At 42.8% G+C, this 27,191-nt stretch overlaps 1 protein-coding gene across 20 annotated transcripts in view; it reads right to left on the minus strand.

Moving 5' to 3' along the window:
• The window catches only part of MAGI1 (membrane associated guanylate kinase, WW and PDZ domain containing 1), a 284,497-nt gene that overhangs the window by 66,889 nt on the left and 190,417 nt on the right, over positions 1 to 27,191 (minus strand). For all 20 annotated transcript variants that reach the window (XM_032447344.1, XM_015875219.2, XM_015875214.2 and 17 more), the window contains exons 3-5: positions 14,008 to 14,127; positions 3,256 to 3,462; positions 788 to 998 (exon numbers count right to left, since the gene is read on the minus strand). In XM_032447344.1, the coding sequence (XP_032303235.1) occupies positions 788 to 998; positions 3,256 to 3,462; positions 14,008 to 14,127 (538 nt within the window). The remainder of the gene's footprint in view (positions 1 to 787; positions 999 to 3,255; positions 3,463 to 14,007; positions 14,128 to 27,191) is intronic.

Below are 27,191 nucleotides of genomic sequence, written 5' to 3' on the forward strand. Positions count from 1 at the left end.
GACTATATTTTTCCACCATGACTATTAACTCTCCTGCAAAAGATCTAACAAATTACTTGATCTACTTCTGTGCTAGGATGCTCAAAATTTCCCTGGTATCTCCAGCATTCTGGCACTCTTCTCTAATTTGCTCCCCTGCCCCTGCAACCAAGAGAAAACCTGCAACGATGAACCTCTCCTTGGCTTCTCCCAAAGCTCAAATCAATTCCTTATCCCTCCCTCTGCTTGCACAGCTAAGGCCTCGAGTTTCATAAGTTAATTGAATTTTAATCTAGCTCAGCTCCACAACAGGTTCTGTTTTATAAGTTACTCCTATCTCAATAAATCTAGACAAGTATAATTAGAGACCATTATTTACGGCATGAAGAAAAAATCAATATCATCATAAAGCTGCTGACAGCACAGAGGCTTTTAGGCAAAGCCTGTACAACACCAGGTGCTTTTTGCTTTCCTGAATTTACTGTGCCTGCTTTGCACAGAACTATGCCTCCTGCAAACCACTGCAGCATGTTAACACATTTGGCTGTTCTGACAATGCACGCAGTCCACAGCCTGGCTCTGGGTGAGAGTGGAGGAATTCTCTTGTCTTTGAACTTGGGAGTCATCTGGACGTTAATCCAATCAGGAAATGCAAACACCCTTCACAAGCAGTAAAGAACTTTTAGCTCTGCAACATAACACAGACACTAAATATTTCATACACACACACACAGTGCATCCATAGAGGTTTACTTCTGCCCGCAGAGGGGGAGAGAGATGGAATCAGAACAACGAGAATGAGCTTTACTCTATAAAATAGACTTCTCCGTTCTCGGTGTAGGCCATCTCCCAGTTTTCTGGCAGAGGACCTAGGTTATCCTCGGCAGAAGGAGGTAGGTATTGAGGGAGGCTCTGAGATGGTTCCGTGGTGGGAAGATTGGTGTGGCTATCAATCGCAGACGGTGGGGCTGTCTCTCTGACGATATGCGTGTGATGTTCGTCTTGGTCACCAGACTCTGCTGTAGATTAAACACATTTTCCATATTCAGAATTAGGAGAATAACATTTCCTATCTGAAGAATGATCAAAAGGAGAGATGCTTTACAAGGCAGCCAGAAACTCAAAGTCAACAAGCCAATGGTGAACTTCTCTAGCACTGTATTTTTTCTTTTTTAATTAAAAATTAAAATGAATGTCAGCACTGTACCATGTGTCCACATGTTCGTAAGTGCCCATCTGAGATGTCTAGAGAGCTCTACTACACAGATCTACACTATTTCCTACCAAAGTCACTAAGGGTTATTTTATGATGTATTTGTCCCTTCTCCCTTTATGGAAATACTGTTCATGCTTATATTCGTGCTGTTTTGAGCTATATACACGAAGTATTGCTGGTCATTCCCCCTACCCCTAATTACAGCTAATTAAAGAGCCCCCAGCCCTGTTTTTTGGGGGTCTCACTAATGGCAGCTCCTGTACTGTTTCAACCACGCATGCTGCTTCTGCAAAAGGACAAGATATTGAAAATAAGAAGCTGGAAGATGATGGAAGAAAAAGATCTAGACTACAGCAGCACTCTCAGATGCTTGCTTTCTAGCCTTCCCGCTGTTTGATATTTTTAGGTAGAAGCTGACAAGATAAAAAGGCATGAATGAATCATCGCCAGCTTGAGACTGTGAGTGTAAACATGCCACAGCCTGAAAAACACAAGTCACTGAGAGGTCTGCTAAGGAAGCGGGAGCATTTTAATATGACTAGCACACTTGCACGTGAAACAAGCATAAGGAATCACTTTGGTATAGGAGGAATATCTCTCTTTTCTTGATTCTGTGCCCATTTCATGGAGGCAAGGGGCCAAGGTGTGAGAACGTTATGACAAATGAGTTGCATCTTCCAGTATTTCATCTTGTTGAAATAAAATGAGGAAAATAAATGATGCTACGCTCAGTTCAGGGGCGAAGTACTGAGATGAGTGGAAAGGAAGGCAAATAGCATCTCTCACTGCCTTCCTCATAAAATCAGGTCCTGCAATAAGAGTTGAGCTTGCTGCCACCTCACAACCCATGAAAAATTACCCTCAAGTGAAAAACTTCATAAAGGAGCTGGGAGGCAGAGACAGGGATTTGTAGCCTGGGAAGGATGAGACCAGCTAGCAGTGTTTTGAGTCAGAAAAATGTGAAGAGTAACATCCTGGCAGAGCACAACCCTCAAAACCACCTGACATGAGAAAGACCAAAACTATATTGTGGCCTAAATCCTTCTCAAGCTCCACAGAGATGTGTGACTTTATATTACACAAGTTTCTAGTGATCTTTCAGCTATTGCTTGATGATAGCCAGAGCCGCATTAAGATCTGCACTGAGTAGGACATCAGGCCTCACTTCCACAATGCATAGCCCTCAGTCTGTTGGAAGGGACCATGGGGAAGAGGATCTTGTAATTGTGTGCAGTATCTCCCAGTGCAAGGAGGGGAACAGGACAGTCATATATTTCAGAAGGAGCAATAATTAGTTCCAAATGTGCCATGCCCGAACCATTTCATATTGATTTTAATGACTGGAACTCAACCACAGGTCAAGCTCTTCCTTGAACTTTCTGAGCTTGGCTAAGATTGAACTGACAATGAGCTGACAAAGCTACAGACAGAATTGAGGTTCTGGGCTAATTTACAATGAAGACGAGTGTATCTCATGTAGTATTCAAGATCATTTCAACTTAGAAAGTTTCTGATTTCCAGTGGGAGACTTATATTTCAAGCTGACTGTCCACAAAGCGAAGTTCAAAATGATGGCATGTTCCTTGACATCAGAAGTAATTATATGATTCTTTTAAAGAAAAATCTCTGCGTTTGCCAGAATGATTAACTCAGAGCATAAAGGGACTTACAAATGTTACCTTTAATTTCTACCAGACATCATTTCATCTTCCTGTACTTAAACTTGTCATTTGGCTCAATGTAATTGAAATCTACACTGGAGTAAGTGAAAGCAGAATCTGCCTGCACCCAACAGACAATTTCTGAAAGAAATATGAATGTGTCCTTAATGATGAAACTGCACGTTACCACAGAACATCTTTTATACAATTCTCAATTATTCTTCACAGTTTAAGAGCCCTGATTAAAAATCTAGCAGTTTCCTACGCTGGAAGACTTTAAAATGCAAGGCTGCAAAATAAAGCACCTCCTGGGAAGCAAAACCCACAGACAGACAGACAAATTAACCAAAACCATTTCCTGTGCATCCTAACTGTCAGAACGCACTATTTTCCATTTACCTGTGAAGCTACTGCTCATTTCAGGTGCATCATCCTCTTCCTCATTCTCTGTGTGCACTATGCCAGCATTTTGCATATCATTGTAAGACTTGGTTCGCTTTGGAGTCGACTGCTTGGAGCCAGACTGCAGGTTTTGCAGAGCATCGGTGGAAGTCACTTTCCCACTGAGGGGCTGGCTGGGAGGCTTGGGCGTTCCATAATAGTTACCTAGGCAATAGAAACACATTTGCATCTTCAGAAGGGAGCAGTTTAAAGCACTGAGATTTCTGTTTTATTTTCAATTCCATCGAAATCTCTACTCCTCCCCACTAGTATGTAAATAAATATGTAAACTAACACAGCGTTCCCATTTTTTGAGGGCCATATTTCATCTCTAGAGCAGACACGGACATATTTTTTTGCCTTTTAAGTTATTCTTGTTAGTTGTAAAAGCAGAAACAATGGTTCCATTGTTTAGGTGCACTGAGCGTACAAGGGCTAAAACAAAAGGCAGCCGTGGTGAATACCAAACTTCATCTCATTACAGCTGAATTTCAATTAGTAGCCTTTTTTACATGTGTGCACCCACACAATGCTGTGGCAGATCTGGAGTGAGCCCTGCAGAAAATAAAAAATTCATGACTGCTATCACCCAGCAAAGTGATGAAAGGCTCGATGACCTGCTTTAACACACAGGTTTTTTTAGAGTGGATGCTGCGTTTAAAAGCAAAAACTGGTCTCTCTCTAAAGGAAAACTTTGTCAAAGGAGAGGCACCACGTGGCACTACTTCCTCCAAAGAGGAAGCTCAGCAGTTGGATCAGCCTGGATAGAAGTGAAACACCAGACACTGAGGCAGAGCTGGGATGGACACAGACATAGCGGCACTGTGCCAGCATGGCTGCTCCAGGCGTGACATGAGTGCTGCAATGCACCTGGGATACTTCAATGTCCCCTGAAGTGATGGTGAAAGAAGTATGGACTGCATGCAGGTGTGCTGGCAAAGGAACCACACGGAGATTTGGCATGGGTTCACTACAGCCCAGTGCTCAACGTGCTCTGAAATCCCCAGGGAAGCTGAGGACTGGAAGTGGTTTCTGCAGTTATAGGAGCTCAGGCTCCAGCTCCAGGCTCTGCTTCTCTGCCCAACAGATACCTTTCACACAGAGCTCTGTGATGCACAACAGTTTACATCCAAACACCCTTTCAATGATTTCTTTTTGGAAATCAGAGGTGGGCTCAAATATTCTCCCTAGCTGCATAAAGAGCCATGTGAGGGTGCACTGGTATAGCTTCCACTTCTGCAATAGCACAAGATTCTCCTTTAAATCACACGAGTACATTTGATTACATTCCTCATCTATCTCCATAAGCTACATGTAACACAATTATTTTTCAGTACGTAATTAGGTATTATATTCAACATCCAGCCTCCAAAAAGTACTAAAAACCCTTTTATAGTGTATCCCTATTACACTGGAAGGAAACCATATGCCAAAGGCACATGATGCAAGGCCACTTTAAAACCACACCAGTGCTAAAAAAAGATTCTTTTATTTACATTCATACATATATGTGCAGGCTTTTGTTGCAAAAGCCAATGCTGTGGGTTCCACTGGATCTACTCTGTGCTCACACAGCCTGAGTACCAGGACAGCAACACGTGCAGGTTTGTCTTAACAAGGTGTGCTCGAGCCTGTACACAATGTCATGGATTCAGCTCCATGGGAGCAGCAATGCTTCGCAACGCTTTCATCTTCTGTTCGTCATTTCAGAATCCTAAATGTACACTGATGCATAATTTATAGGGAGAAGGAAATTACTTCTTCTGGAAAGTCTCTAATGGGGATGGAGGCTCCTAAAGCAGGTTGCAGCCTGTGCTAGAGAAAAGATTCTTATGCTCTACATACTGCAGAACTGTTCTATGCAGAAAGAGGAGGAATGGGGGAGAGAGAGCGTAAAAGGAAAAATACCAAAGTAGGTGGGAAGAGAAAAGCTAAATGCTGCGCTCTCCTCCTGTCCTCTTCAGCATTTCTGCAGACAGATGCTGCTACTTTTTTTGTTTGCTTCTGCTCTTTTCAAAAAGTAGATGTGTTTTACAAGGACGTTAACTGCTAAGCCACAGATCCAGATTTTGCAATGGATGCAACAGAGCAAATGAAGGGGCTCTGTGGATGTTGCTAATGTGCATTTTTATTCCTTCTAGACAAACCCAAAGCACAGATGTTACCATCATTCCTTCAATCACAGATACACATTTTTGAGTTTGCTCATTTTCAGCTCCTCTGCTAACAAGCAAGGCTGAGCTTACAAAGAGCTCATGGAGAGCGGTTTCTCAGGAGCAAAACAGGTGTTTCCAAGTGGTTCCAATTTACCTACACCGAAACCACCAGTTCTTTCTCAAACTATCCATGATCGGTCGGTACCACTATTAGCAAAGCATTATTTTCTACATCAACTGCGTGCTGTCTTAAGAGGACCCCCACAAACACATATGAATGCTCATCATGAGTAAACATGAATATGAAATGAAGTGCAGCTATGGATGCATGGGTTTTGTTTTGCAGAATGGAGGAAATACAGCCACGGGGGCTGAACTTTTCTTTTTCCTCCACAGGAGGCAGACTCAGACTGAGCCAATACTAAAAAAAACCAACACAGCTCTTCCTTCAGATGCACACAAGGAAAGACAGACAGGTGTGGCAAAGCACCCAACTCACAAGGAGAAACTGCAAAGGGAAGCTCCAAGGCAGCTTCCAGCTGACAGATTGAGGGAACAGAAATATTCTTCCCCTTGTGTTTGCTGGATGTAGTCAGATCTCTCCTTTGCTAAGCAGCTCATTGTGAAGGCACAGCACGCGGGCTCAGGCATGGGGGCAAACACACCATTAGGAGGGGCTGGCACTTAAAAATTATCTTCCCACAAAATTATAAGGAGAAAATATTTACCCCGTGACTCAGTAATCCAAACACGCACCATTAGAAACTGATAGCAAACAGCCCAGGAAGAGTTTTTAAGCACTCAGACTCAACATCATTTGCTCAAATTAAATCTGACAGTGTTTATGAGAAAAAACATATATTTAAAAATATGCTTTAACAGTGTTTTGTGAGCCACTTGTAAGCCTACAGAAGGGTCTAACTCCATAGCCAGTGTAATTTGTACTGAATATCCAATCAGCTCTAATTATTAACAGCATGGTACATGAGCATACACAAGCATCTGCCAGCCCAGAGGATCCCCAACCATTGTGGCAACTCAGCGCATTGGTTCCAGCAGAACTCTCCAGGGTGCTGAGCAACCAACAAGGCATGGGTGCCTCTAACGGGATGCCCTGAGGCTGAAAAGAGCAGCTCAGCTTTCACCTGAGAGAAACTTCTTCCTCTGTTCAACCTCTGTTGTTCCGTGGAAGCACCAGTTACAAAGCACCTGGGAATGTTCTCATGCCTGACTGCTAAGGGAAGCGAAGCAGGTTCCTGATCCTTCCCACTCCTCACTCTCATTGGGATCCTGCCTACAGTAACTGCAATAATAGTGAATAATGCATTCACTCAGCAGGTGCACATAACATTAGCTGCATTCTTTGTCAAGCACCTTCCACTAACCCTTATTTTATTCAGTCCTTTGGCACTTAAAACACATTTAACCACAACTCAAATTTGATGGCAGCTCTTGCAGCCAAAACCATGAGTTAATCCATGTATTCTAAAGTACCACTCAGGAGAGCATGCAGAAATACCAATAATAATGAAGAAAACATAATAGCTATTTGGAATGAGTTGATTTCTTTTCATCTCCTTATCTCTAAGTGTCGGCAGCTTACACATTTCAGCATCACACACAGTAATTAGACTTCAGTTACAGCTAATCACAACAATAAGACAAGTTCTCATCATCATAACACTTCTTCCTCTGCCAGCTCAAGCATAGATAGTAATCAATGAAAGCTATCTATCCTGTCCCATAGTTATGAATTAAAGCAATGCTGTCCATCCACAGAACTTGGGCTATTTTCTGTTTAAGTTTTAGAAAGCTAGTGGTAATGAAAAATTTGTGTTATATTTCAAAATAACTACGTGCTATTATTAAACATTCCCCTGAAGGGAAGAAAATTTATCCATTCTAAGTTGTTTAAGTGACCTGGAATTTGAAATGTAATTCATAAAAATACACAAATTACTATCCTTACATGAAAATAACTGTGAAACCAACCCATAAGAACTGCTGTCAATTCCCATTTGATTCAGACATAGCTGTTAGGAGTCCATTCATGGAATGGGGAGAGATACATAAGACGGCAGATGCAATCCAGAAGGGTCTAAAACTGTACAGATATGAGGCCAGGTGTCTCTTCTTGCAGAGAGACAAAAACAGACCACAGAGGCTGTGTGTAGCAGAGCTGATGGGAGCTGTGCAAGGAGGAAGAGGGGCTGTGAGCAAGGGCAAGCATTAATCCCAATGGCACAACACCACCTGAAGAATGCGGTCCTAAGTCTTACAGTTCAGATGCTTGAGCTTTCCAGGGCTGGTTTTGCTGTAATTATTATCTTTTTGTAGGGAGAATTTCTATTGATGTTTTTTTGTTGCAAAGAGATTGAGGCCTAGGACTGCAAGTGCATTTGTCTGAGGAAAGTGCAGAGCAGAGTTCTTTTATTGATGCCTACTGTGAGGCATAATTTTGCAATTATAAAAGAAAGAAACAAACAAAAAAAAAAGCCCAACAAGACACTCAAAAGCTTCTGTGTAGCACAGAGGACCCTGTGTCCATGAGAATGTATCTGATCTTCAAAGTTACATCTCTGCGGTAACAAGGACTCCATTAAGAGCTCATGTTTTAAAAAGCAGTTTGCAGCACACTGTGCTCATGCAAATGCGTATTTGGGGAAAGAGACTTGGAGATAAGCACCAAAATTAAGGCAAGGTCTTGACATGAAGACTTCAAATGTAATTATTAATGTAATTGTTTTCTTTTCTGAGATGCAGCTCATGTTCTCTACACTCTACAAGAACCGAAACAATTGACCCTTCATTTTAGCAGAAGGGTCTCTGCTCATTTAATACAGCAAAGAGTGCTCATGTCTGATTAGCACACGATGAATGGATTCCTGGGAGCAGAGCTCCTGCTATACTGTTTTGTCTGTTCTCTTCCCAGATCATATTCTGCTACAGATTTCCACATTCTGATGACAGATCTGGCTGCTGTCTGCAGGATTCACCTAGCTGCAACTGCACATTGATTAGCAATTGCCTTGAGGAAACTCAGAGTATCCAGGCAACCGGGAGGAGGCCACAGATATAGCATCTGGATCGGAAGCAAAGCACACACAACGGAATGGAGCTCAGAGAAATTAGCCTACAACATATGCAAATCCAATTTGCTATAACGAGCAGATTCTCTGTCAATTTTTCTTCAGTTACAAATGGAGAGGTTAACTAAAAGATCAGTCCAGACTTTGGGATAAATTAGTCGAAATACTACATTTGCACATTTCAATTCATGCTTGAAATCTAACAAAAACTGCAGTTCGTGGCCCTGCAAGCAATGACAGGTTGGCAGGAAGTCACCTTAATATCAATTCAGTCTCACTTATTCTAATATTTAATGCGTTATCACCAGGTGTTGCCATATGCTATTGGCAGCGCTCATGCACAGCTACATCCAAGCACTTATAATGCAGAGTACATTTCTAACAAGCCAAAACAAAGGAAAGACAATTAATAATAACACATACATAGAAAGATACTGGTGGCAAAGGACAACCATGGCATCTCATAGTGCTTCCAAGCTCAGCTATATTAGATTATTTGTTATATTCACACGCAAGTAAATTCACATGAACTTGAGCGTGGCACATACAGAGAACACAGGAGAAGTGGTTGGAACACAGCCTATACAGCACAAGGCTGTAGGAATCAAGAAAATACCATGCACGGTGCCCATTTTGTCAGAGGTGCTTCAGGACAGCCTCCGCCCCCAAGGTCTGTGTTTTAAGATACATTAAAAAGCAGTGAAAAGCAAAACTATCAAGGAATAACTTCAGACATAACTTACAATGGAAAACATCTCATTGTAAATGCACAGAGAAGCCAAGCAGAAATTCTACAGGAAATTCAAAGCCTGTCTAAAACACTATCAGATACTTGAATATTCGCTTTTAGAGAGGAAGAGTTACTCAGCTGTGACTTTAGCTGTTTGTAGAATGAAGCACTGTTATCTGATGACACTTCAATATAGCTGCATTCACATGTTTAATACTAATAATCACACACCGACAAAAACATCCTTTTCCTTCTTACTAGCAGTTTAAAGAAGAAGCTAAGCATGAAAGCCAAAGGTAGACGAGGCATCTTTCTGCAGTACACAGATGTATGTGAGTGAATATTCATCACAATCACAGAACAGCTTGGGTTGGAAGGGATGCAGGGATGCTCCCAAGGAGCCCTTTTCCCAGTCAGTATGCATGTAGGATTGCTGCAACCCACGTGCAGCACCTTCCATTTGGCCTTGGTGAGCCTCACTAAGTTCACATGAACCCACTTCTCAACTCTGTCCAGGTCCCTCTGGACAGTATCTCTTTATTCTGTCATATCATTACCAAGTAGTCCGAGGAGACAACAGCTCTTTGATTTATTTTACTAACAGAGACTACTTTAATGGGAAAAAAAAAAGACTTTAACCTTTACTTGCTGTCTCTGTCACAAGCACACTTGTGTGTGTACCTCCTTTACCTATAAAATATGGTGCCAAAGGAGACATTTATTGAATTATTGAGTCAATCTGCAGTACAGAGACACTAATAAGCAGATCTTATCTTATTAAGTGGAACATGTTGATCTGCTGCATGGGCATCCCCAGCATCTGCCAGCCCAACTTGCTCAGCCTTGCATTCTGCATAGCACAGACGTGGCACTCATTTCAAGTTTGGACCAAGCTGATGAGACACACAGGCTGTGAACGCACCAGAAGAACAGCTATGAAAATCCTGCCATTTTGCTGCAGCAGCTGGGTGAGCAGCTCTGCTGCAGAGAAACCCAAGGAGAGTGTGCACATCAGGCATGTTAGGCTAAAGGCATCTTGAATTGAAGCATGTTGTTGAATACACCTCTCTACTTCAGCTGAAATTCTAACTACACTGTTAAGGTAATTTATTACACTCATTAAGTACCGCAATCAGAGACCCTGTCTACAGTAGCTAGTTTTATACACTTTAAAAACGTTAGCAAGTCACCCCATTACATCTTAGTCATGAGACTAATGCAGATTACTTATTACTTCTCTTGGCAATCACATAACACTTGTCCCGTGAATGAAAGATGATGCCTTGACAATAATATTCCATAATGTAATAACCCTTCGCATGTTATAAAGTGCAGCACTTTTTCTTTTGAGGATCACTAAGTGCTGGGCAGGCATTCATTAATTCAGTCTCGCCAGACCCCAGTGACACAGCCATCCCCATTCAAGATTCAGCCACCATGCTAATGTCTCCATGCAGTGCCTGCATCCAGATCTGAAATGTCATCAGTGCCACCATCTCACTCCTATTTGTAACAGGAGATAACCGCAGGCACAAGATATCTGCTGAAATATTAATGAAGAAAGAAGGAAGTGTTGTTTTTATATTCCTCCAGGCTGGGAATCCGAAGTACAGAGCAGCCACCTGGTTTTCCCATGGCCGCTTCGTAGGCTGGGGAAGAAATGGGAATAAAACCTAGAAGCTGTGGCCCTGCCAAAACTGCACTCCCTCGGGGTCTCTGTGAGAGCCTGCAATTCAAATGCAGAAGTGATTGCTAAGTAATTAGTAACCTACACAATTATGTCCATGCATCCATCAGTATTTTTATACTCTGAAGGATTGGTCAATAAATGCCTGAGATTGCAATTATATCAATTTCCTATTCACCAGAAGGCTCAGATAATGCGCAAGCTAAAAAGATTTCTTTTCCTTATGAGAGCTGTCAATAGGAATTACCACCTGGCTCGAGCATGTGGTGCATAACTGACCAATACTGGTGCAGCACAGCAGCTTTGGACAGGTCTTCCAGCATTTCAGCTCCAGCTCCTGGATTCATATGATGAAAATGGAGCTTTCTTAAGGGAAGAAAGGGGAAGTTTCTAAGCTTTATGGTTAAAAAGCAGCATCTTAAAACTGGATATGGGAACCTCAGGAATTAAGGCTTTCAAATTCACCCTCCCACCTGATTGTGATTTTATGGAGGATTTGTGGGTGCATCAGGAGGTGGCCAGAAAAGAGGCTGCCGTGCCTGCTCTGCATTCACAGAGACGTCAATCAAAAACTGCCCAGAAGAACACATTTGCAGTGCACCAGAAGAAATACTGACGGTATTATGCAGCCCAGTGGGTAGGCAACACCTTTTCAGCTTGTGGTTTCTCCTTGCTATTAGAGCACTTCCAAAGCCCAAGTTTTTCTTTCAAAACCTGATATGCTCTCCTACTATCCTGTGGTTTCCAGCTGTTCTCTTCTGCTTGTTCGTTATTCCTTCCAAATCAATAGTATCCATCTCAGCATCAAAGTTCTGCATTTTACCCCCCTTCCGAAAGCTCCCTGTTTTCTAATCTTCCTCCCCAGAAGCTCCCTTCAGTAACCGTTATTAAACAAAAGCTTTTGTTACATCTTCTCCCACAAAGTTTTCCCCAGTAATAGTGCTAGATTCATGGGGGCTTTACATCTTCAAAAGGCAAATGAAGGTTGTCTGTTAATAGCAGAACAAACTGTTCACTGTTGAGGTCACCCTCTGCTGAAACGTAGCACAAGAACTCCAAGCACACCAGCATCCATCTCCCACCCATCATCTCGTGTGGACTCTTAGAAACAAATGACCAAAGGGGAACCTCAGGACAACCCTGTCCCCAAACCATCATCCTGCTTGAGTCACCACTGGGGCAGCTGGAAACACAAACCTCAGCCTCTGCTTCCAACAATTCAAACTTCAGGAGCTTCTCATGAGGTGTTCTTCCCCAGCATGAGCACTAGGTCTTAGAAACCATTCTTAAATACTGCCTGCTGTGCATTTTAAAGAAATTGTGTCCTTTCTCCATGCAAAATGTTGCTACCTTACTGCAGCACTCAGGAGCTTCTTTCACCTCTCAGTTCATTCAGTACCACCAAATCTGTCTTACATCATGTGGCAGAATCTCCCTAATCAGCATCATTATTCTCCACTCCATACCAGAACCCTCGCTTCATCACTATATCATCTCATTACAGTGTAAATGAACGTAACTATCTCTCCAACTGTTTAATTCCTGTTTGGTACAATAAGTAGCATTATTAATAATGAAAGCAATGCATTAACAGTATTATTTTATTGTTCTCCAGAGAGAAATAGAAGAATATTTCCTTGTTCTGACTTCATGACCAAAGAGCCATGTCTTGTCGCATATGTGTGCACACATATTGTCATTCTGTTCTTCCTTCTTACTGGCTTTCCATGGGCCAGCTCTCCAGCACTACTAAGCAGCAGAACTACTGATGACAATGGAGCTAAGAAGCTTCTTTCCTATTTCTCAAATTAGCCTCTCCAAGCTGACATGTCTATCATCCACAGAAATGAAAAACCCGTTAGACTTTGAGAGATTGACCCCATGCACAGCAACTCAAAATTTACCCATGAAATCCAAATTCCTTAGCAGCTATGGCATTTAATTGCAGAAGCAATGAAGCCATCAGGTTGTAACTGTCCCAGGTGGGTGCAGCATTTCCTCAAAGCTTCTTCCCAGCTTGTCCCAGGAGCCAGCTTACAGACAGTTACCCATTCTGTCTTTCCAAGTGGAGAGGACACCAGAACAAATACCATCAGGAAGCAACAGCAAAGCAGTTCAGCTGATCTATTTCAAGCACCGTGACAGGGAAAACTAATTTAATGTTGTAATTAGAAATAAGGAGAGGAAAAAGCTCATTTTGAAGAAGGGCTCTTGCTGGAATGTTTAGTGTTGGTACTGATGGGGCCAATCAGCTCAGAGAGATGGAAGACCGAAACCAAGTAATGTTTGCAGCATCTTTATGCAAACCAAGGAAAATCAAAAACAGTAACAAAACCCCACACCTCCAAAAGTAGTTTCACATTAAATATTGAATGCATCTTTAGATCAACAAATCCTATTGCATAACTAAATTCAGCCAATTTGTCTTGCATTTTCTTGAGAGGCAAAGCCATCTTTTCCCTGCTCTCACCCCAGTGACATTTAATTGCCCCTTGGCTGGCTCAGCGCTGTTGTTTGCAAAGCTGTGCTGTAGAAAGAATCAACACAATGACTTGGCTTCTAAGTAATTATCCAAGAAGAAAGAAGAAGAGAAAGGCCAAAAGCAGTGCACCATGTAGCTGCATCCAGAGACACAATTGGGCAATGAAGGATGTGTGTACACAGGGAAGAAAATGAAGAGATGAAGGTGAAGGAGAGAGCAGGAGGGAAGAAAACGTGAAAAGGGAGAGTGGTTACAGAGGATACAAAGAAAAGATGCATTTCCATTCACTGCTACACTGCCTCCCTTCAGTGTTTTGTTATCAGATCTCATCTTAGATTTTCCTGGCAACTGATGCTAATCTTTCAGGTAACTGATGAGAAGTTATACAAAAGCACAGAGTAGTACTGAAATTCCTTCTCTCTGGGCACAGGCAAAACGGGAAAGCAGGAGGCTAGAATAGAAAGCAAGGCCTTGAATGGGACTGGTTAACTCGAGCAAAGGTGATGCAAGGCAGACATCCTACCACAGCTCCTTGAAGTGCTTTTTCACTGCCTGTGACTCCATACCTTCATAGGTTCCTACTTCCAGAAGGGTCCCACTTCGCTCCAACTCCCGAAACTCCTCCACAGTCAGAAAGTTATAGTCCACACCAGGCACTTCTCCTTCTCTCGGAGGGCGGGTTGTGCCTGAAAGGAAAAATTGGTACATTAATACTGTTTTCTTATCAACTGTTAAAACGGACGATAAAAATGATTGTAAAGATATAATGATATCTATAAAATACAATTCTGCATTACACAGAGCAAGGACAAGAGTCAGGAATCCACGTAAAAACAAACTAAGACATAAATCTTAGGCTGAGCTGATGATACCACTTGTCCAACCCTCCTGCCATTAGCAGAGCTTCAGCTTCACTAAAACTGCATCTCTATTCTCAGATAAGACAACTTCTGCCGCCTTCTTGTTTCTGTATCACTTTTTCTCACCAAACATTCTTTCACATCATAAAGACCTCTTCTCACTTATATCTACTTATTACTTTATTTATGTTAGGGGGAACTAAACTAAAGAAAAGAGCTGCGTCTTTGGGTTGGAGGTGTCTGAGTGCTGTGGTTGCAACCAATCTGCTGTCTTGGGAGTTATTTTAGAGACATGGAAACCATGTCTAATACTTAATGAAGCGTGACTTCTCACTTCTGCAGGACTACCCTGGCCCCTGGGCAGTATCTCCTCAGTTCATACAATTTCTTAAACCCTTTATAAAAGGGCTGAAGAAAGTATAAAGAAGTTGAGCTTCTGGAAACTAATTGGGAAAATTCCAGCTCTCAGAAGCTGAAAGAGCATAAATTTACCATGCCCATATGTGGCAACTGTTTTCCCCAAGTGCCAGGAAAGCAGAAAGTCTTCCTTTACCCTATTCATCCAAGAGATTATTCAAGAGGTCAGTCTTGATGGAATGTCACCCTTGAATCACTATCAGTAGATTAATTTCCTTGACATACATCCACTTTCTTCAAAACCCTCCATTTCTTGTTTCAAAATAGAAACTCTCTCATTTTATTTACCACCAGCCTTCATGATATAGCCCGTAAATTCCTGTGGCTTTGCTATCATTCCTTCTCCTGGAGCTGCATGTGAATGGGTAAACGTAGGAGGAAGGAAAGCCAAAAAGGGGATGGACAAGATCATGGATACCTTCACCCTATTAGCAGAACAACTCTTTCCAGTTTGGATGTTCACGCTGCAATGACCCGCATTGAGGCACCATGGCTCTTGGCCCCTGTCTAATTCCCCTATGCCGGGCCCATCAGAGCAACAAAACACTCCAGCAAGGACATTCAAGGCTGTGCTGTGGTTGCTCTATGCTTGAAGCCCAACAGAACAAGAACCAGACACCACAACACTCCTCATCAAATGCATCTGCCAAACATCCATCACCCCGAGCCAGGTGAGCTGAATGGCAGGGATTGGGTCTTGCTTCTCCACAGTAACTGACAACACATGATTGTGAGAGACAAAGATCAAGGAACTTCAGGATTCATTTTACTTTATCTTTTCAAGTTCTCATCTTTTCTTTATCTATATCTTCCCACAGAGAGTATTTATTAATCATTTTTTTTCCCCCTCTGAATTTTTATAGTGGTGAAATTGCAGTCAGCAGTTTACTCGTGCTGGCTGCCTATTTGACATGACAATTATATCTCTGCCATAATTCCTCTGAGCCATTTTAATGGATCTATTTGTTTCATCTCAGTGTTCTTAATTTCCTGAATATGTTCAAGTCGAAAAATCGCAGATGTGCTCGCTATCAGCGCGATTGCCTGCAACACACACTGAATGCATTAGAAACGCCAAGCCACAGCATAAAAGAAAAACATTACATCACAGAGATAACATTTGTCACCTCCCGTCGGTCTCCAGAAATAAACAGGGGGAAAATAAAAACAACACTGGTTAGGATATCTTATCTGGGCAAAGCGAAAAACCCAACCACTTTCCATGTTGCTGTCTAGAGCAAAGATTGCTTGCAGATGCTCAGGCTGTTATCCTGCCTCGCATCTGAGCAAGTGTTACTGAATGCAATTCAGAGGCAGGGGGAAGGGAAAACCCGCCTCCGTTTTTCTTGTAGCAGAATGACAGGCTGCCGGCTGGACACACGCCTGGCAGATGGCATTTCAAAGAGTTTTCATGAACCATCTGGGATGTGTACAATGATTACAAACCACACTTACAACAAAGCCAGAAGGGCTGCTTCACAAGGGGGTGGGGGGAGAGGGCGGGCAGAAAGAAAGCGTGAAAGAAAAGAAAACTAAGAGGTGTGTAAGCAACCCCAGTGGGTCTTCTTGGGAACGGGACACTAAGAATTGACACCTTCCAGCCCGAGTTTCTCTACAGCCTGAAACAACTGTACAGCACACAGGGCAGCCCAACGCTTCAGGCTGCAAGCTACCGACAGGGCTTTCTCTTGATAAACTTGAAATTGTAATTATGTCTCTTGATATTAATGTGACTTAATTATGTGCAAAGCATAGGGCACGCTTTCCCTGTTCTATTTCATTGCAGCATCCTTACCGCAGGTTGGTCAGCACTGAAGGAGGGGGCTGTGAGGTGGCTGTATGCTTTGTCAGAGCTAATAGCGGATCAGACCAGAGATAATGGCAAAATTAATTGAGCACAATGAGTGCCGCAGACGGCCCAAACAAGAGCTCAATACACCATTAGAAAAGGAGACCCAATTGTATTTAAATACGTTAACCTGCCTGTCACGTTTGCACTGAAATATTAAGTGGCATCAAATCTTACTGCCATTAGGTAGCAATTTAGCTAATTAATTTGAGCTATGTCCCACTGCGTGACTAGCTCAGAATTGCTAATGCTACCACACAGAGCAACCAGAGGAGAAACTGAGCTGTCCCAACTACTTCTGCATGTTTAATGGCTCGTAAACTTTCACTCCTATTTGGCTAAAATGTCCCATAATGTATAAAGCCATGTAGAAACATTAAATAGACAGCAGAATCGCTCAAATCTTCCCCTGCAAGCACAGCAGAATGAAGAAAACATGGCAAAATTAGGCTAGTCAGTACTGCAGGTCTTGCCTTCTCTCTTGCTCTGGAGGTAAAACCATGTCTTGATGGCCCTGACACTAAGACAAACATGTGCTCAGCTGTTGGTCTGGCTGTCACACTAAAGCTGGTGCACAGACCATCTAGAATACCACCATTAGTGCCCAAGCTACAGAAGAGGGATTCTCATCATGGGCTGGAGAGCCCACCTGAGAAACTGCCCAGGGACACAGGTAGGCTTATCTAAAGAGAGCCTAGAGCTATGCATGAACTAAATTAAAGCCTCAAGTAACCAACTATGGCTCAGATGTACGGAAGGCTATCAACTATAATTCTGAATAATTTAATTGCCCATTTAAAAGACAAATAGCTGCTGCTGTTATGTTCCCTATCAACCATGCTGACAATTACCCAACATGAGCCTCAATTATAGCATGGCCAGATTGTAAATATGTGATTCAGGGCCTGTTTAGCTCCTTATCAATCTATCAGGGCCTCATGTTAAGCTGTTAACAGCCACTGATGCCCTGCTGCTAAATTAATCAGAATCTTGCTTATTTTAATCTAAAAATAAGATTTCAAAGGGCTTGTAGGCACTTATTTTCTTATTAGAAAAAAACACCAAACAACAGTTCTTAAGCAGTGAATTTGTAAGCATGCAGTAAAACAGCCTCTAGCAAGTCATGTGGAAGTTACCTTCTTCAGGCTCCCCATCCAGCTCCACTGCCTGGCAGTGATACCATGGTGAGCCACCAAAACACAGCTTGTTGGACCACAAGCTGTTTGTTTCTCCCCTCCACTGAGAAGTAAATGAAGAAACCAGCCCCTCTTCCCCTGCAGAGTGCTCAGAGGGCACCTTCTCCTCCCCGTCACAGGATAAACTGGAAAGGCCGCTTTGGCTCTCCCATATCTGGCACCTACAGTGCAAGCCAACCGAAAGGCAGGACCAACATTTGCCGATGGCAACTGAAGAAGGGAAAGGGCAGACCAAACCCAGCCTCCCTCCAAGAAAAGAACACTTGATCAGCAGCCTAGCTTTTGCCAGAACTTATCAGCAGCACGGTGTTAGAAATAGCCTTATCTACATGAGCAAAAACCAAAGCGCAACCTATCTGTAAACAAACGCTGCACAGAACACTTCATCCTATTGACTCCAGGGGTTTTCCAAACCAAAGCTACTGATTTTTTTCTAACAGCAACAGAAGGCACCATGTTTGGACACTTCTGATATCCATTATGCAATTAACATCCCTATTAACCTAAGGGACGGGGGACAGCAGTAACTACGTGAAAATACAGAAGTTTCAAAAAGAACTGGTCTGCCACAGATCAAACATGCTCGATTCATAAATGCAATTTTCTCCTGTAACCCCAAACTCAGGAAACCTGGGATTTCTGGGACTTTTAAATACTGTCTGTCCCTTTTCTAAGCCAGTGACTTGATACCTATAAACCACACAAACGTGACAAGTATCCAGAGAGTCTTGGTGGTGGCGGAGAAATTCATTCCAAAGGAGAATGTGGTCTGTCACTAGAAATTAATTCACAGCTCTGTTAATGATGCATGTGCAGGAACAGATGCTGACTGACTCTTCCTGGCCACACAGACAACGGCAGTACTAAAAGCAGAATTTCTGTCAACACCGTCCGCTGAACGACAGATTAAACCCAGAAAGCAGCTGACCAAGACAAACCTATCTTTCTGCAGAGACATTAAGGAGAGAAATGCGTCTCATGCCTGAGGTCTACATGCTTTGTGCGAAGGGAAGGGATTTTCCCAGAGAGCTCAGTATCTCCTCCCATTCTCACCAGCCTGCCAGCAATGTTCCTTGGCCAAAGCTGGATGCCACAGGCGGACCTTGTGGAGCTCCCTCATGCTCAAAGGACCATGCAGCAATGGCAGAATGACCTCGCACAGCATAAAGAGCCACTCTCTCTCTGTCTGGTGCACCACATCCAGCTGCACACGTTGGTCCTTCCTCTGGAAGAAGCTCTGACCGCTCACAGCCTCCCTAGAGAAATGATTCAGCCACACTGCACAGCAACAGCTCAGGGTTTGTGTGCCCCCAAGGCTGCAAGTTATTTTTGTCCATTTTAAACCTATTTTTGGTATTCCCATGGCCCTCGCTGCCACCAAATAAGAATGCTGATAATCCTCAACATATTTATCCCTGTAGCATTTGGAAGCAGGGGAAGTGGGTTGCATTCTGTTTTACAGCACCGGCAGGAAAGATCAGTCCAACCCAGGCTCTCAAAGGACTTCAGAAGCCTAATTCCAGACAAATCAATGGGATTTAGGGAACCCTACAGATCAGGATCTAACAGATTAGAAGGAACAAAAATAACTTGCTGCTGTGTTGAGGCTTCATTTATGTGCAGTGAAACACCATGCCAGGGCTATGCAAAGCCAGCTGAGCACAAGGGGTTGTTCTGGACTATAACATCAGTTCAAAGAAGCTGATGCCTACAAGAAGTAAAGATATGAAAACTGCCACCCTCCCCCCAAAAGCCACTTCTTCTCCTTTATTATTATCTTTTTTAAAGGATTTAGGCCAAATATTCCATACCACAGCAGCACCTCCCCAAACCAGAAACACATTACCAATGGTACAATATCAGAGCTGTATTCACTACTGCAGTTCAAACCTCCTTGTGCACCTTTTGGAGCATTTATTTTCTTCTATCTTAAGGGGAGAAAACGGGTATTCTGGCAGCAAATAAGTAATGAATGTTCTTACAGCAGCTCACCTTCTCAATCCTTCTTTGAGAGATTGCTGATGCCTCAGCAGACACCTGCAGCCAAATCTCTCTCATTTCCCATGAGATGGGACACCCACCAAGAAGATTAAACTTCGTGAACTAATGAGTTTGCCATTAATCCTGTGCTTATGGAGTCCAACAGCATGACATCCACTGATATACACTGTGGATAACTGATGAGAAAGTAAACCACTCTTGGCAAGAAGACCTTGGATCTAACTATGCACAGGTTTATTCTAATATATGGATTAGTGTAATAAACTGTAATTTTATAAATCAATAAAACTGTAGTAACAAGATTGCACTGTAATGTTCTGCTTTTAAATATTGGCATAGAAAGGAACGAAAATTGCCATTTGTGTAAGCGCGTATGTGACTTATGAGAAGCGAAATTAGCTGAAAATAAATTAAAGGGTCATCATTAGTCGCCTTTATATTCAGTTTCTCTCATATATATTTTTAAAAGTCTGCATAATGCTACAACCGTGACACGCACCTTTACTTCAAAAAGAGCACCCTTCTTGTCTGTAGAAATTATTTATGCACTTCCTTTCAGTAGCAGTAATGTTGTCTACCTCGGAAAAAGGCACAGCCGAGGATAATGAATTAAATATACACAGAGGATACCTGCAGAAGCTGCCACGCACCAGCCACCTCATGCTTTCCTATGTGAAGTAGCTATGGAAAAGCAGCACATGGATGAAGATGACTGCATGCAAATGTGCACAGCTGTACTACATACTATGGACCAAGGTGTGGGGTTGAATTCCTTCTAACACCAGATGTTTAAAACATACTTTGTAGTTGATGATGCATTGAGTGCCACGGTTTGGAGGTACGGCTGTGATGGGTTGATAGTTGGACTGGATGGCTCAACAACAAGCTGACTGTACTGGCTTTCCACAAACACTATGGGGTTTTGTGAACATGATGCAATCTTTTTCACCCACAATAAAGTGCTGGGGGAATTTCTCAATTTAGTGGAAGATGCGCAGTGAACAAGAACACAGGAACCAGTTTTACCTTGGATTTTTAGATAGAAAAATAATCAAAACTTCTTGGGGCAATATATGAGACTACTGAAACCGAAGAAAGAACAGAAACCAATAGCAGAAGCTACCATTAGCCATGTAAGTGTATATCTGTCTCACAGTGAGATGAGCAGCAGATCTTTCCAGAAGCAAGACTGCCTGCTTGTTCTTACAACAGCACAACTACACAAGCTGTCACAAATATCAGAAGGGAAAGCTTACATCTTTCCTTTAAAACTTGGGTACTAAAGCAATGTATTCTCCACAAAACAAGGGATCCTATTGTCTACATTACTTCAAGGCTTCAGACTTGTGCTGTGAACAAACGCTGGAGTTAAGCATCCAGTAAACTGAGTATCCAACATAAAACAAACACCTGCAGCATTTCAATTCCATTTTTATTCATGAAGAGTATTTGCTTTTGACACCCACATACATATGTGCGCATAAAACCATGAAAAGAAGTTGTGTGCTTTAAATCCACAGCAATAATTAGATTATGTGATGTCTAATTGCTCAGTTGCTTCAATAAGGACCGCTCACCACCCTTGCTATTTGTCTTCAGAGCCTGTTTGTATTGCCAAGATAAAGTACAACAGAATGTGGAACATCTCTGCTTGGCTGTGATATAAAACTCTTTCTGTTGACTTTCACTGCTCTTCTAGCAGACCTTCAATTTGCAGTTTGAAGTGCCAATAAAACAGCTCACCTACCAGCATGTGCCCTTAACTAGATCAGTTCATTAGCCTAATCTCTGTAAAATTCCACCACAGAAAGTCACGAAAAACTTACACATTTATCACTGAGACATTGGCTGAACTTTGTTTCAGTGACCACACGCCCTGATCACAAAAGAAAGACCCAAAGAGGAGTTTTTTGTTTGTTTTACAAGATGAACACCATTCCATCACACCACACACTAGTTATTTAAGGCATTCTTTTCCCCAACAACATCCAATGGAGATACAATCACCACGGTATACAACACCCAATGGAGATACAATCACCACGGTATACAACATCCAATGGAGATACAATCACCACGGTATACTTTTCCCCGTAGCCCAGAGCTGTGAAATGCTTTAAACCTAATAGACTCCCAGCTGTGATAACCTCATTGCACTCTTAGAAAAACACCGGTCTCTGATGGCCCTGCAATTTTGGTCAAGGCAGAAGTTTGCCCTCTCATCACCCCTATGTTCAGACAGGTCTTGTACCCAGACCAATCCTCCTAACCTGTGCTGGTAGTTATACAGCTTCATAGCCAACACTAAGTATCAGATACAGCAAGAAGCATGAAGATGACAGAAACGTGTGGTTATGCGTCCATGTGGATGCACTTACTGTGAAACTCAAAGGAAAGACTAGAACAGACAGAAAATCTACCCAACAGTACGCCCATCCAGGCACTATTCCCTATAGATTCTGTCCCTTAATTTTACCTGTTCTTAACTGCTACCATTATGTTTTTCCTTGGTGGCTCTGTATGCATAGCACGCTTTAGTTCTTCACCATCGCTAATGCTTCAGCTGGTTGAAAAGATCCCGGTTCACTCCCTGCAATGCTGTGATTAGGTAACTGCTCAGGATGCTGAAAAAATGCCAAGCATTTAGGAGTTGATTGGTGTTTGAGTTTAGAATTCGTCCCTGTTGATAACTGGGAGCATTAAAACAAAAAAGAAAACAAATACATTAATTCTAATTCTTTTATTACCTCACTGAAGTAAAAACCATTAGAATAGTTTATTATTCGCAATTGCCTCGCTGTAAATTCCACACCGCCAGCTCTCATGCAGCACAATCTTATTAATCCTTACAGCTCTGGAAGAACTGTAGGATCCTTGAGAAAACCTGACTTAGAATGCATGCTCCTCGCTTTTAATTACACCCCCCCCCCTTGACACAGGAAGCCCACTGGTTAGTCAGCTGTCTGTCCTGATACAGAGAACAAATGCACACTTCTCCATTCGTATGGTTTCCTCCTGGTTGTTTTCAGTGGTATGGAAGCAATGAAAGCCTCACCTACTAATGCTGTCACTACGTCCATGTTTGATAGGATGTGTGCCCACAGAATGCTGGACCTCACCTTTCTAAAGCTAAGAACCCCCCCCTATAAAATACTCCAGCACCTAAAATGGGCACAGTGACACAGCATTTGGCTCTAACAGGCTTCGCTTCATTTCATCTGATTACTTCTCATTATATCTTCCCTCTGCTAAACATCCCTGCGTAGGCGTCTTGAGCTCTGCCTTCACACAAAACAATCATCACATTACACACTTTGCCATTTCATTATCTTCTTGCAAATCACTTTCCACGAGTGTCCCCACTCTAAATGCCACGTTAAGCTCTGCCAGTTTGCCCTCCTGGCTCCTGGAGCTGGGCTGCCAGCAGCCCTGCCCTCACCGCGGTCTTTCCTGACTACCTGGAGGTCCCCAGCACCACTGGTTGGGATCCAACCTAAACAGACAGCACACAGCTATTATCCTCATCCTTCTGTCTGGCAACAACAAAAACAAGCTGCTCCTCGTCCTGTCTTCAGCTCCTGACACACAGAGCACCACCAGCTCTGGAAAACCACAAGTACTTTTGCAGCTTAGACACGGTCAGTGGAGGACATCGTCATCGGGGGTGTCAAGAAGACGGCGTGCCCAGAAATCCGCTGCCTCACACCACTAGATAAGCACATCCCTGGAAAATGACTGCTTGAAAACAGTCAGATCTGAGCTTTAAAAAATGCCATAATGAGATTTTCTCTCCAATCCCGATACGTTCCTTGACTTAGAGGACAGTCGAGTGATTATTGGAGACAGAGTGCTTTTCTTCAGGACAAGGATGTCACACAGCAGATAAGACCGTATCAAAAAAATAAAGTTTAAACCTAAACTCCTGTGCTCGTATTCAAAGTGAGGCATTATCCTGTGACAACTGTGTTCAGCCCTTCAGATGACTGATGCGGTTGAAACCACTCTGCCAGATGGATGCTGGCACAGAACCTAATGGCACTTGCTGCAAATCACCTGCTTTGTTTCAAGCACACAGGTGCACATAATGGCTTCAAGGCTTTTTTCTGTGCATTGCACTAAGCAAAACTTGGGTTTTTTGCAGATCTCCCTCTGCAACTGCAGGATGGTGGGAGGCAGAGCCCAGAGGACGTGACACAAAACAATCACACGCACCAGAAATAAAATATACAACAGAATAAACTGCCAACACCCACCATAAAATCTAAGCAGCTCCCACTTGTCTGGGTATTTGCCTTGAAAACTCCTATGAGATGAGAAGATGGACCTGTGCCCACTTTGTAGATGGGATGCAGGGCCACAGAGCAAGCAAAACTAAGAAGCAAAAGAGCAGAAGGTCACTTGTGTCCCACGAGGCTGTGGTTAGCAGACAGCCTTTGGGGGCCAACAGCATTCTGTGCTCTGTGATGCTGATGTGCTGAGATAAAAGCGACAGCCCTCGGTGATGGCTTCATCAGAAGCAACTGCTGACTCAATGTTTAGGTGCAGCGGCAAGCGCTGTTTGTGTGCATACACTGAAAAACAACAGATGACTTCTAGAGCAAAACACATGGGTGAAATTCTCTCTGGAAGCAACATGGAAAAGCCAAAATAGCTGAAGTACATTTCCACAGTGACTGTGCAGTAAACTAGAGCTCTATATAGCCATCATCCATTATCCCATTTATTTTTAGCAATCCGAAGATTAACGATTGGAAGGTGCCAATGAAACAGCATTATGAGGAAATGCACATCCTTTGGAGAAACTGCCACTCGCTCCTTTCAGCACAATTCACACCTCAGCAAAAAACTGAGGTTTGAAACACTCACGATGGCACTTTCCCAACTGTGACTGCCATTTAAGTTATGCTTTCTGCTTTATAGATGAACAAATCACATTTATTATTATGCCATTATTTTTCAGTCTGTTTAGTCAAATTAGGCTACTTCTACAGGCTAAGGGGAAAATGAAACTACTTAACATGCTTAACATCTGTTTGGGGGGAAAAAAAACCCACAGAGGGGGTAAAACTTTGCCAAGAGCAAAGTAATTTGTCCATTATATGAATACCATAGCCTTCTCTTATTGGTGCAGCTCTCATCTAACAGGAACATCATTTGAGACAGGTGAAGGCTGTAAGCAATATGTTTGGTCACCACAGCTCTGGGACATTCTCCAAAACACATAAGAATAAGAAATAATTAACCCCTGTGCTTCCTTGGAGCCACCCAATGTGGCTGAAACCTCAAGACCTGCGGCATGGAAGACATCTCCCACCCTCTTGTCTCTTTCCAGCCTCCACCAGAGGGCCAAAGCCCATCTCCTGGATCATTTTGCTCAATGAGAATCTCATTTATTATTGAAAACAACAGAAACTTGACCTTCCCTGGAGACTTTTACAGAAGTTCAGACTGTAGGTGAATCTGTCCACCCTGCATAATGCAAGTCAATTCCTCTCCAAGTAAAGCAGCACTCCAAGTGAGTGAGGATGGCAGGATTCAACCTTTTGTGCATAATTAATGCAAGCATCGATCTGAAGAAGCTCAGATTCCAAATTCTTCTGCAAGATAAATGCATGGGGACGACCTCACACACTTTTAAACAGTTTCACTTTGAGAAGGCTGCTTTGATTAACAAGAGCCTTGCTACCCCAAACCAGACACTTTCCATGGTGTATGTGTTGGTGTCATTCAGCAGAAATGGCTGACAGTAAACAAGGCCAGCTGTGACTCTTGCCTGTCACACATCAAGATACAACAACCCTCAAGGACAAATAAGTGATTTCCTGGGCTATTCTCAACTTGGTGTGTGTAAGCAAATCCCATTAGTGTCAATGGGAGTTATGCACGTGGCTAGGAGATGTCAGCAATTAAAGCTCAAGTGCTGAAGACATTCACAGGCTATATGATGCATTGTTCCACAATGCTTAGATTATACTCCTTATTGTTTGGGAAATCGTGGCTACCTAACTACTACAGAGTTACCACGATATATGAATCTACAAGTATTAATGAATTAATGCAGACTGGTGTACAGGTCAGCCAGGTAGCAACGGTCCCAACATTTATACAATCAAATTTATCAACCTGTTCATTCTCAGACAGAGTTACAGCACCATAAGCGAAGAATCCAAGCTGGCAACTACATTTGGTCCCAATGACCAGTCTCTTGGAAACCATGAAGGACGGAGAACAGCCCTCCCGGTCACTCCCTTCAGGGATGATGCCTACACAGGGTAACTCTTGCCAAGAGGCACAGGAATGGAGCAAATCACCTCCACCAAGGTCTCCTCTTTAAGTCTGTAAATCACAAGAACTGACAACACTGTAATCATGCAGTAAAAAATTCAGGAAGGAGGCAGAGTTGCTCTAAATTATGTCAGAGTTGTAGTAAAGTGTGCTGGTAGAATAGGATTATTATTTTTTTAAATGCATCCAAGCCAACTCATTCATCTATTTTGAGAGTCTCTCTTAAAAGCAGTTTTTACAAAGGGCACGGCTACATTGCAGTCACTCGAGGACAAAGCTCAGCAGCCAAATACTTATGGATTTCTTAAGGCAGGTGCTGCAGTTTGCCAAGAGCAAGAGCTTGTGCAACTCGGTTATGAGCAACGCAACTTCAAACCCAGCCACAACTCTTTATACACCAGTGATACCACACAGTCCCCTACACATATAGGCTTATAAAAACTCACATTGCAAAGTAAAGGTTTAAAAGTCAGCAACACTAAGCTCCCCATCTTCAGGTGCCGCTACCTCCCCTGTCCCCACACACATCACATCTCCTGCATCTGGCTCAATCTCACACCGCTTCAGGCAGCACACAGCTTGGCAGCCCTCAGCAGCTGCACTTGGATTTAAACAATACTAACTAATTTAAAATGATGTTCTGTATAACCTTGGAAACAGCTGTGTGTGATGATCGTGGTCCAGGCAGATAAGTGCTGGGAAACGATGACTGAAAAAACATGTTTAGAGAAACAGAGATGCATTAAATGAAAAGAAATGTCTGCATTGTTCTGTTCTGAGCTTTGTGCAGAGCTGTAGTTCACTACATTAGCATCTCTCTGAGACCTGGCTGGGATCATGCACAAAGATTAAAGAGCAGAGCATGTCCTCTCATGCTGGGTTCACACCTCAGGAGAGCAGAGAATGCTGTGGTTATGCTCTTCACTTCTTGGGAAAAGAGCACCTTCATCACACACCAAGAGCTTCCTATGGCAAGTTTCTAATTCATCTGCAATGCAGACCCTCCCTCACTTTGCACACCTCTGCCTGCTCCTCATGATGATTTTGGGAGCACTGAATTTGTGCAACACATGTTAGGGCTATTTCACAGGGCTCGCACATCTCCCTCCTACAGCCCATTCTCAGGAGCAGAGAGTATATCG

This window comes from Coturnix japonica, chromosome 12, assembly GCF_001577835.2.
Source record: "Coturnix japonica isolate 7356 chromosome 12, Coturnix japonica 2.1, whole genome shotgun sequence".
Lineage (NCBI taxonomy): Eukaryota > Metazoa > Chordata > Aves > Galliformes > Phasianidae > Coturnix > Coturnix japonica.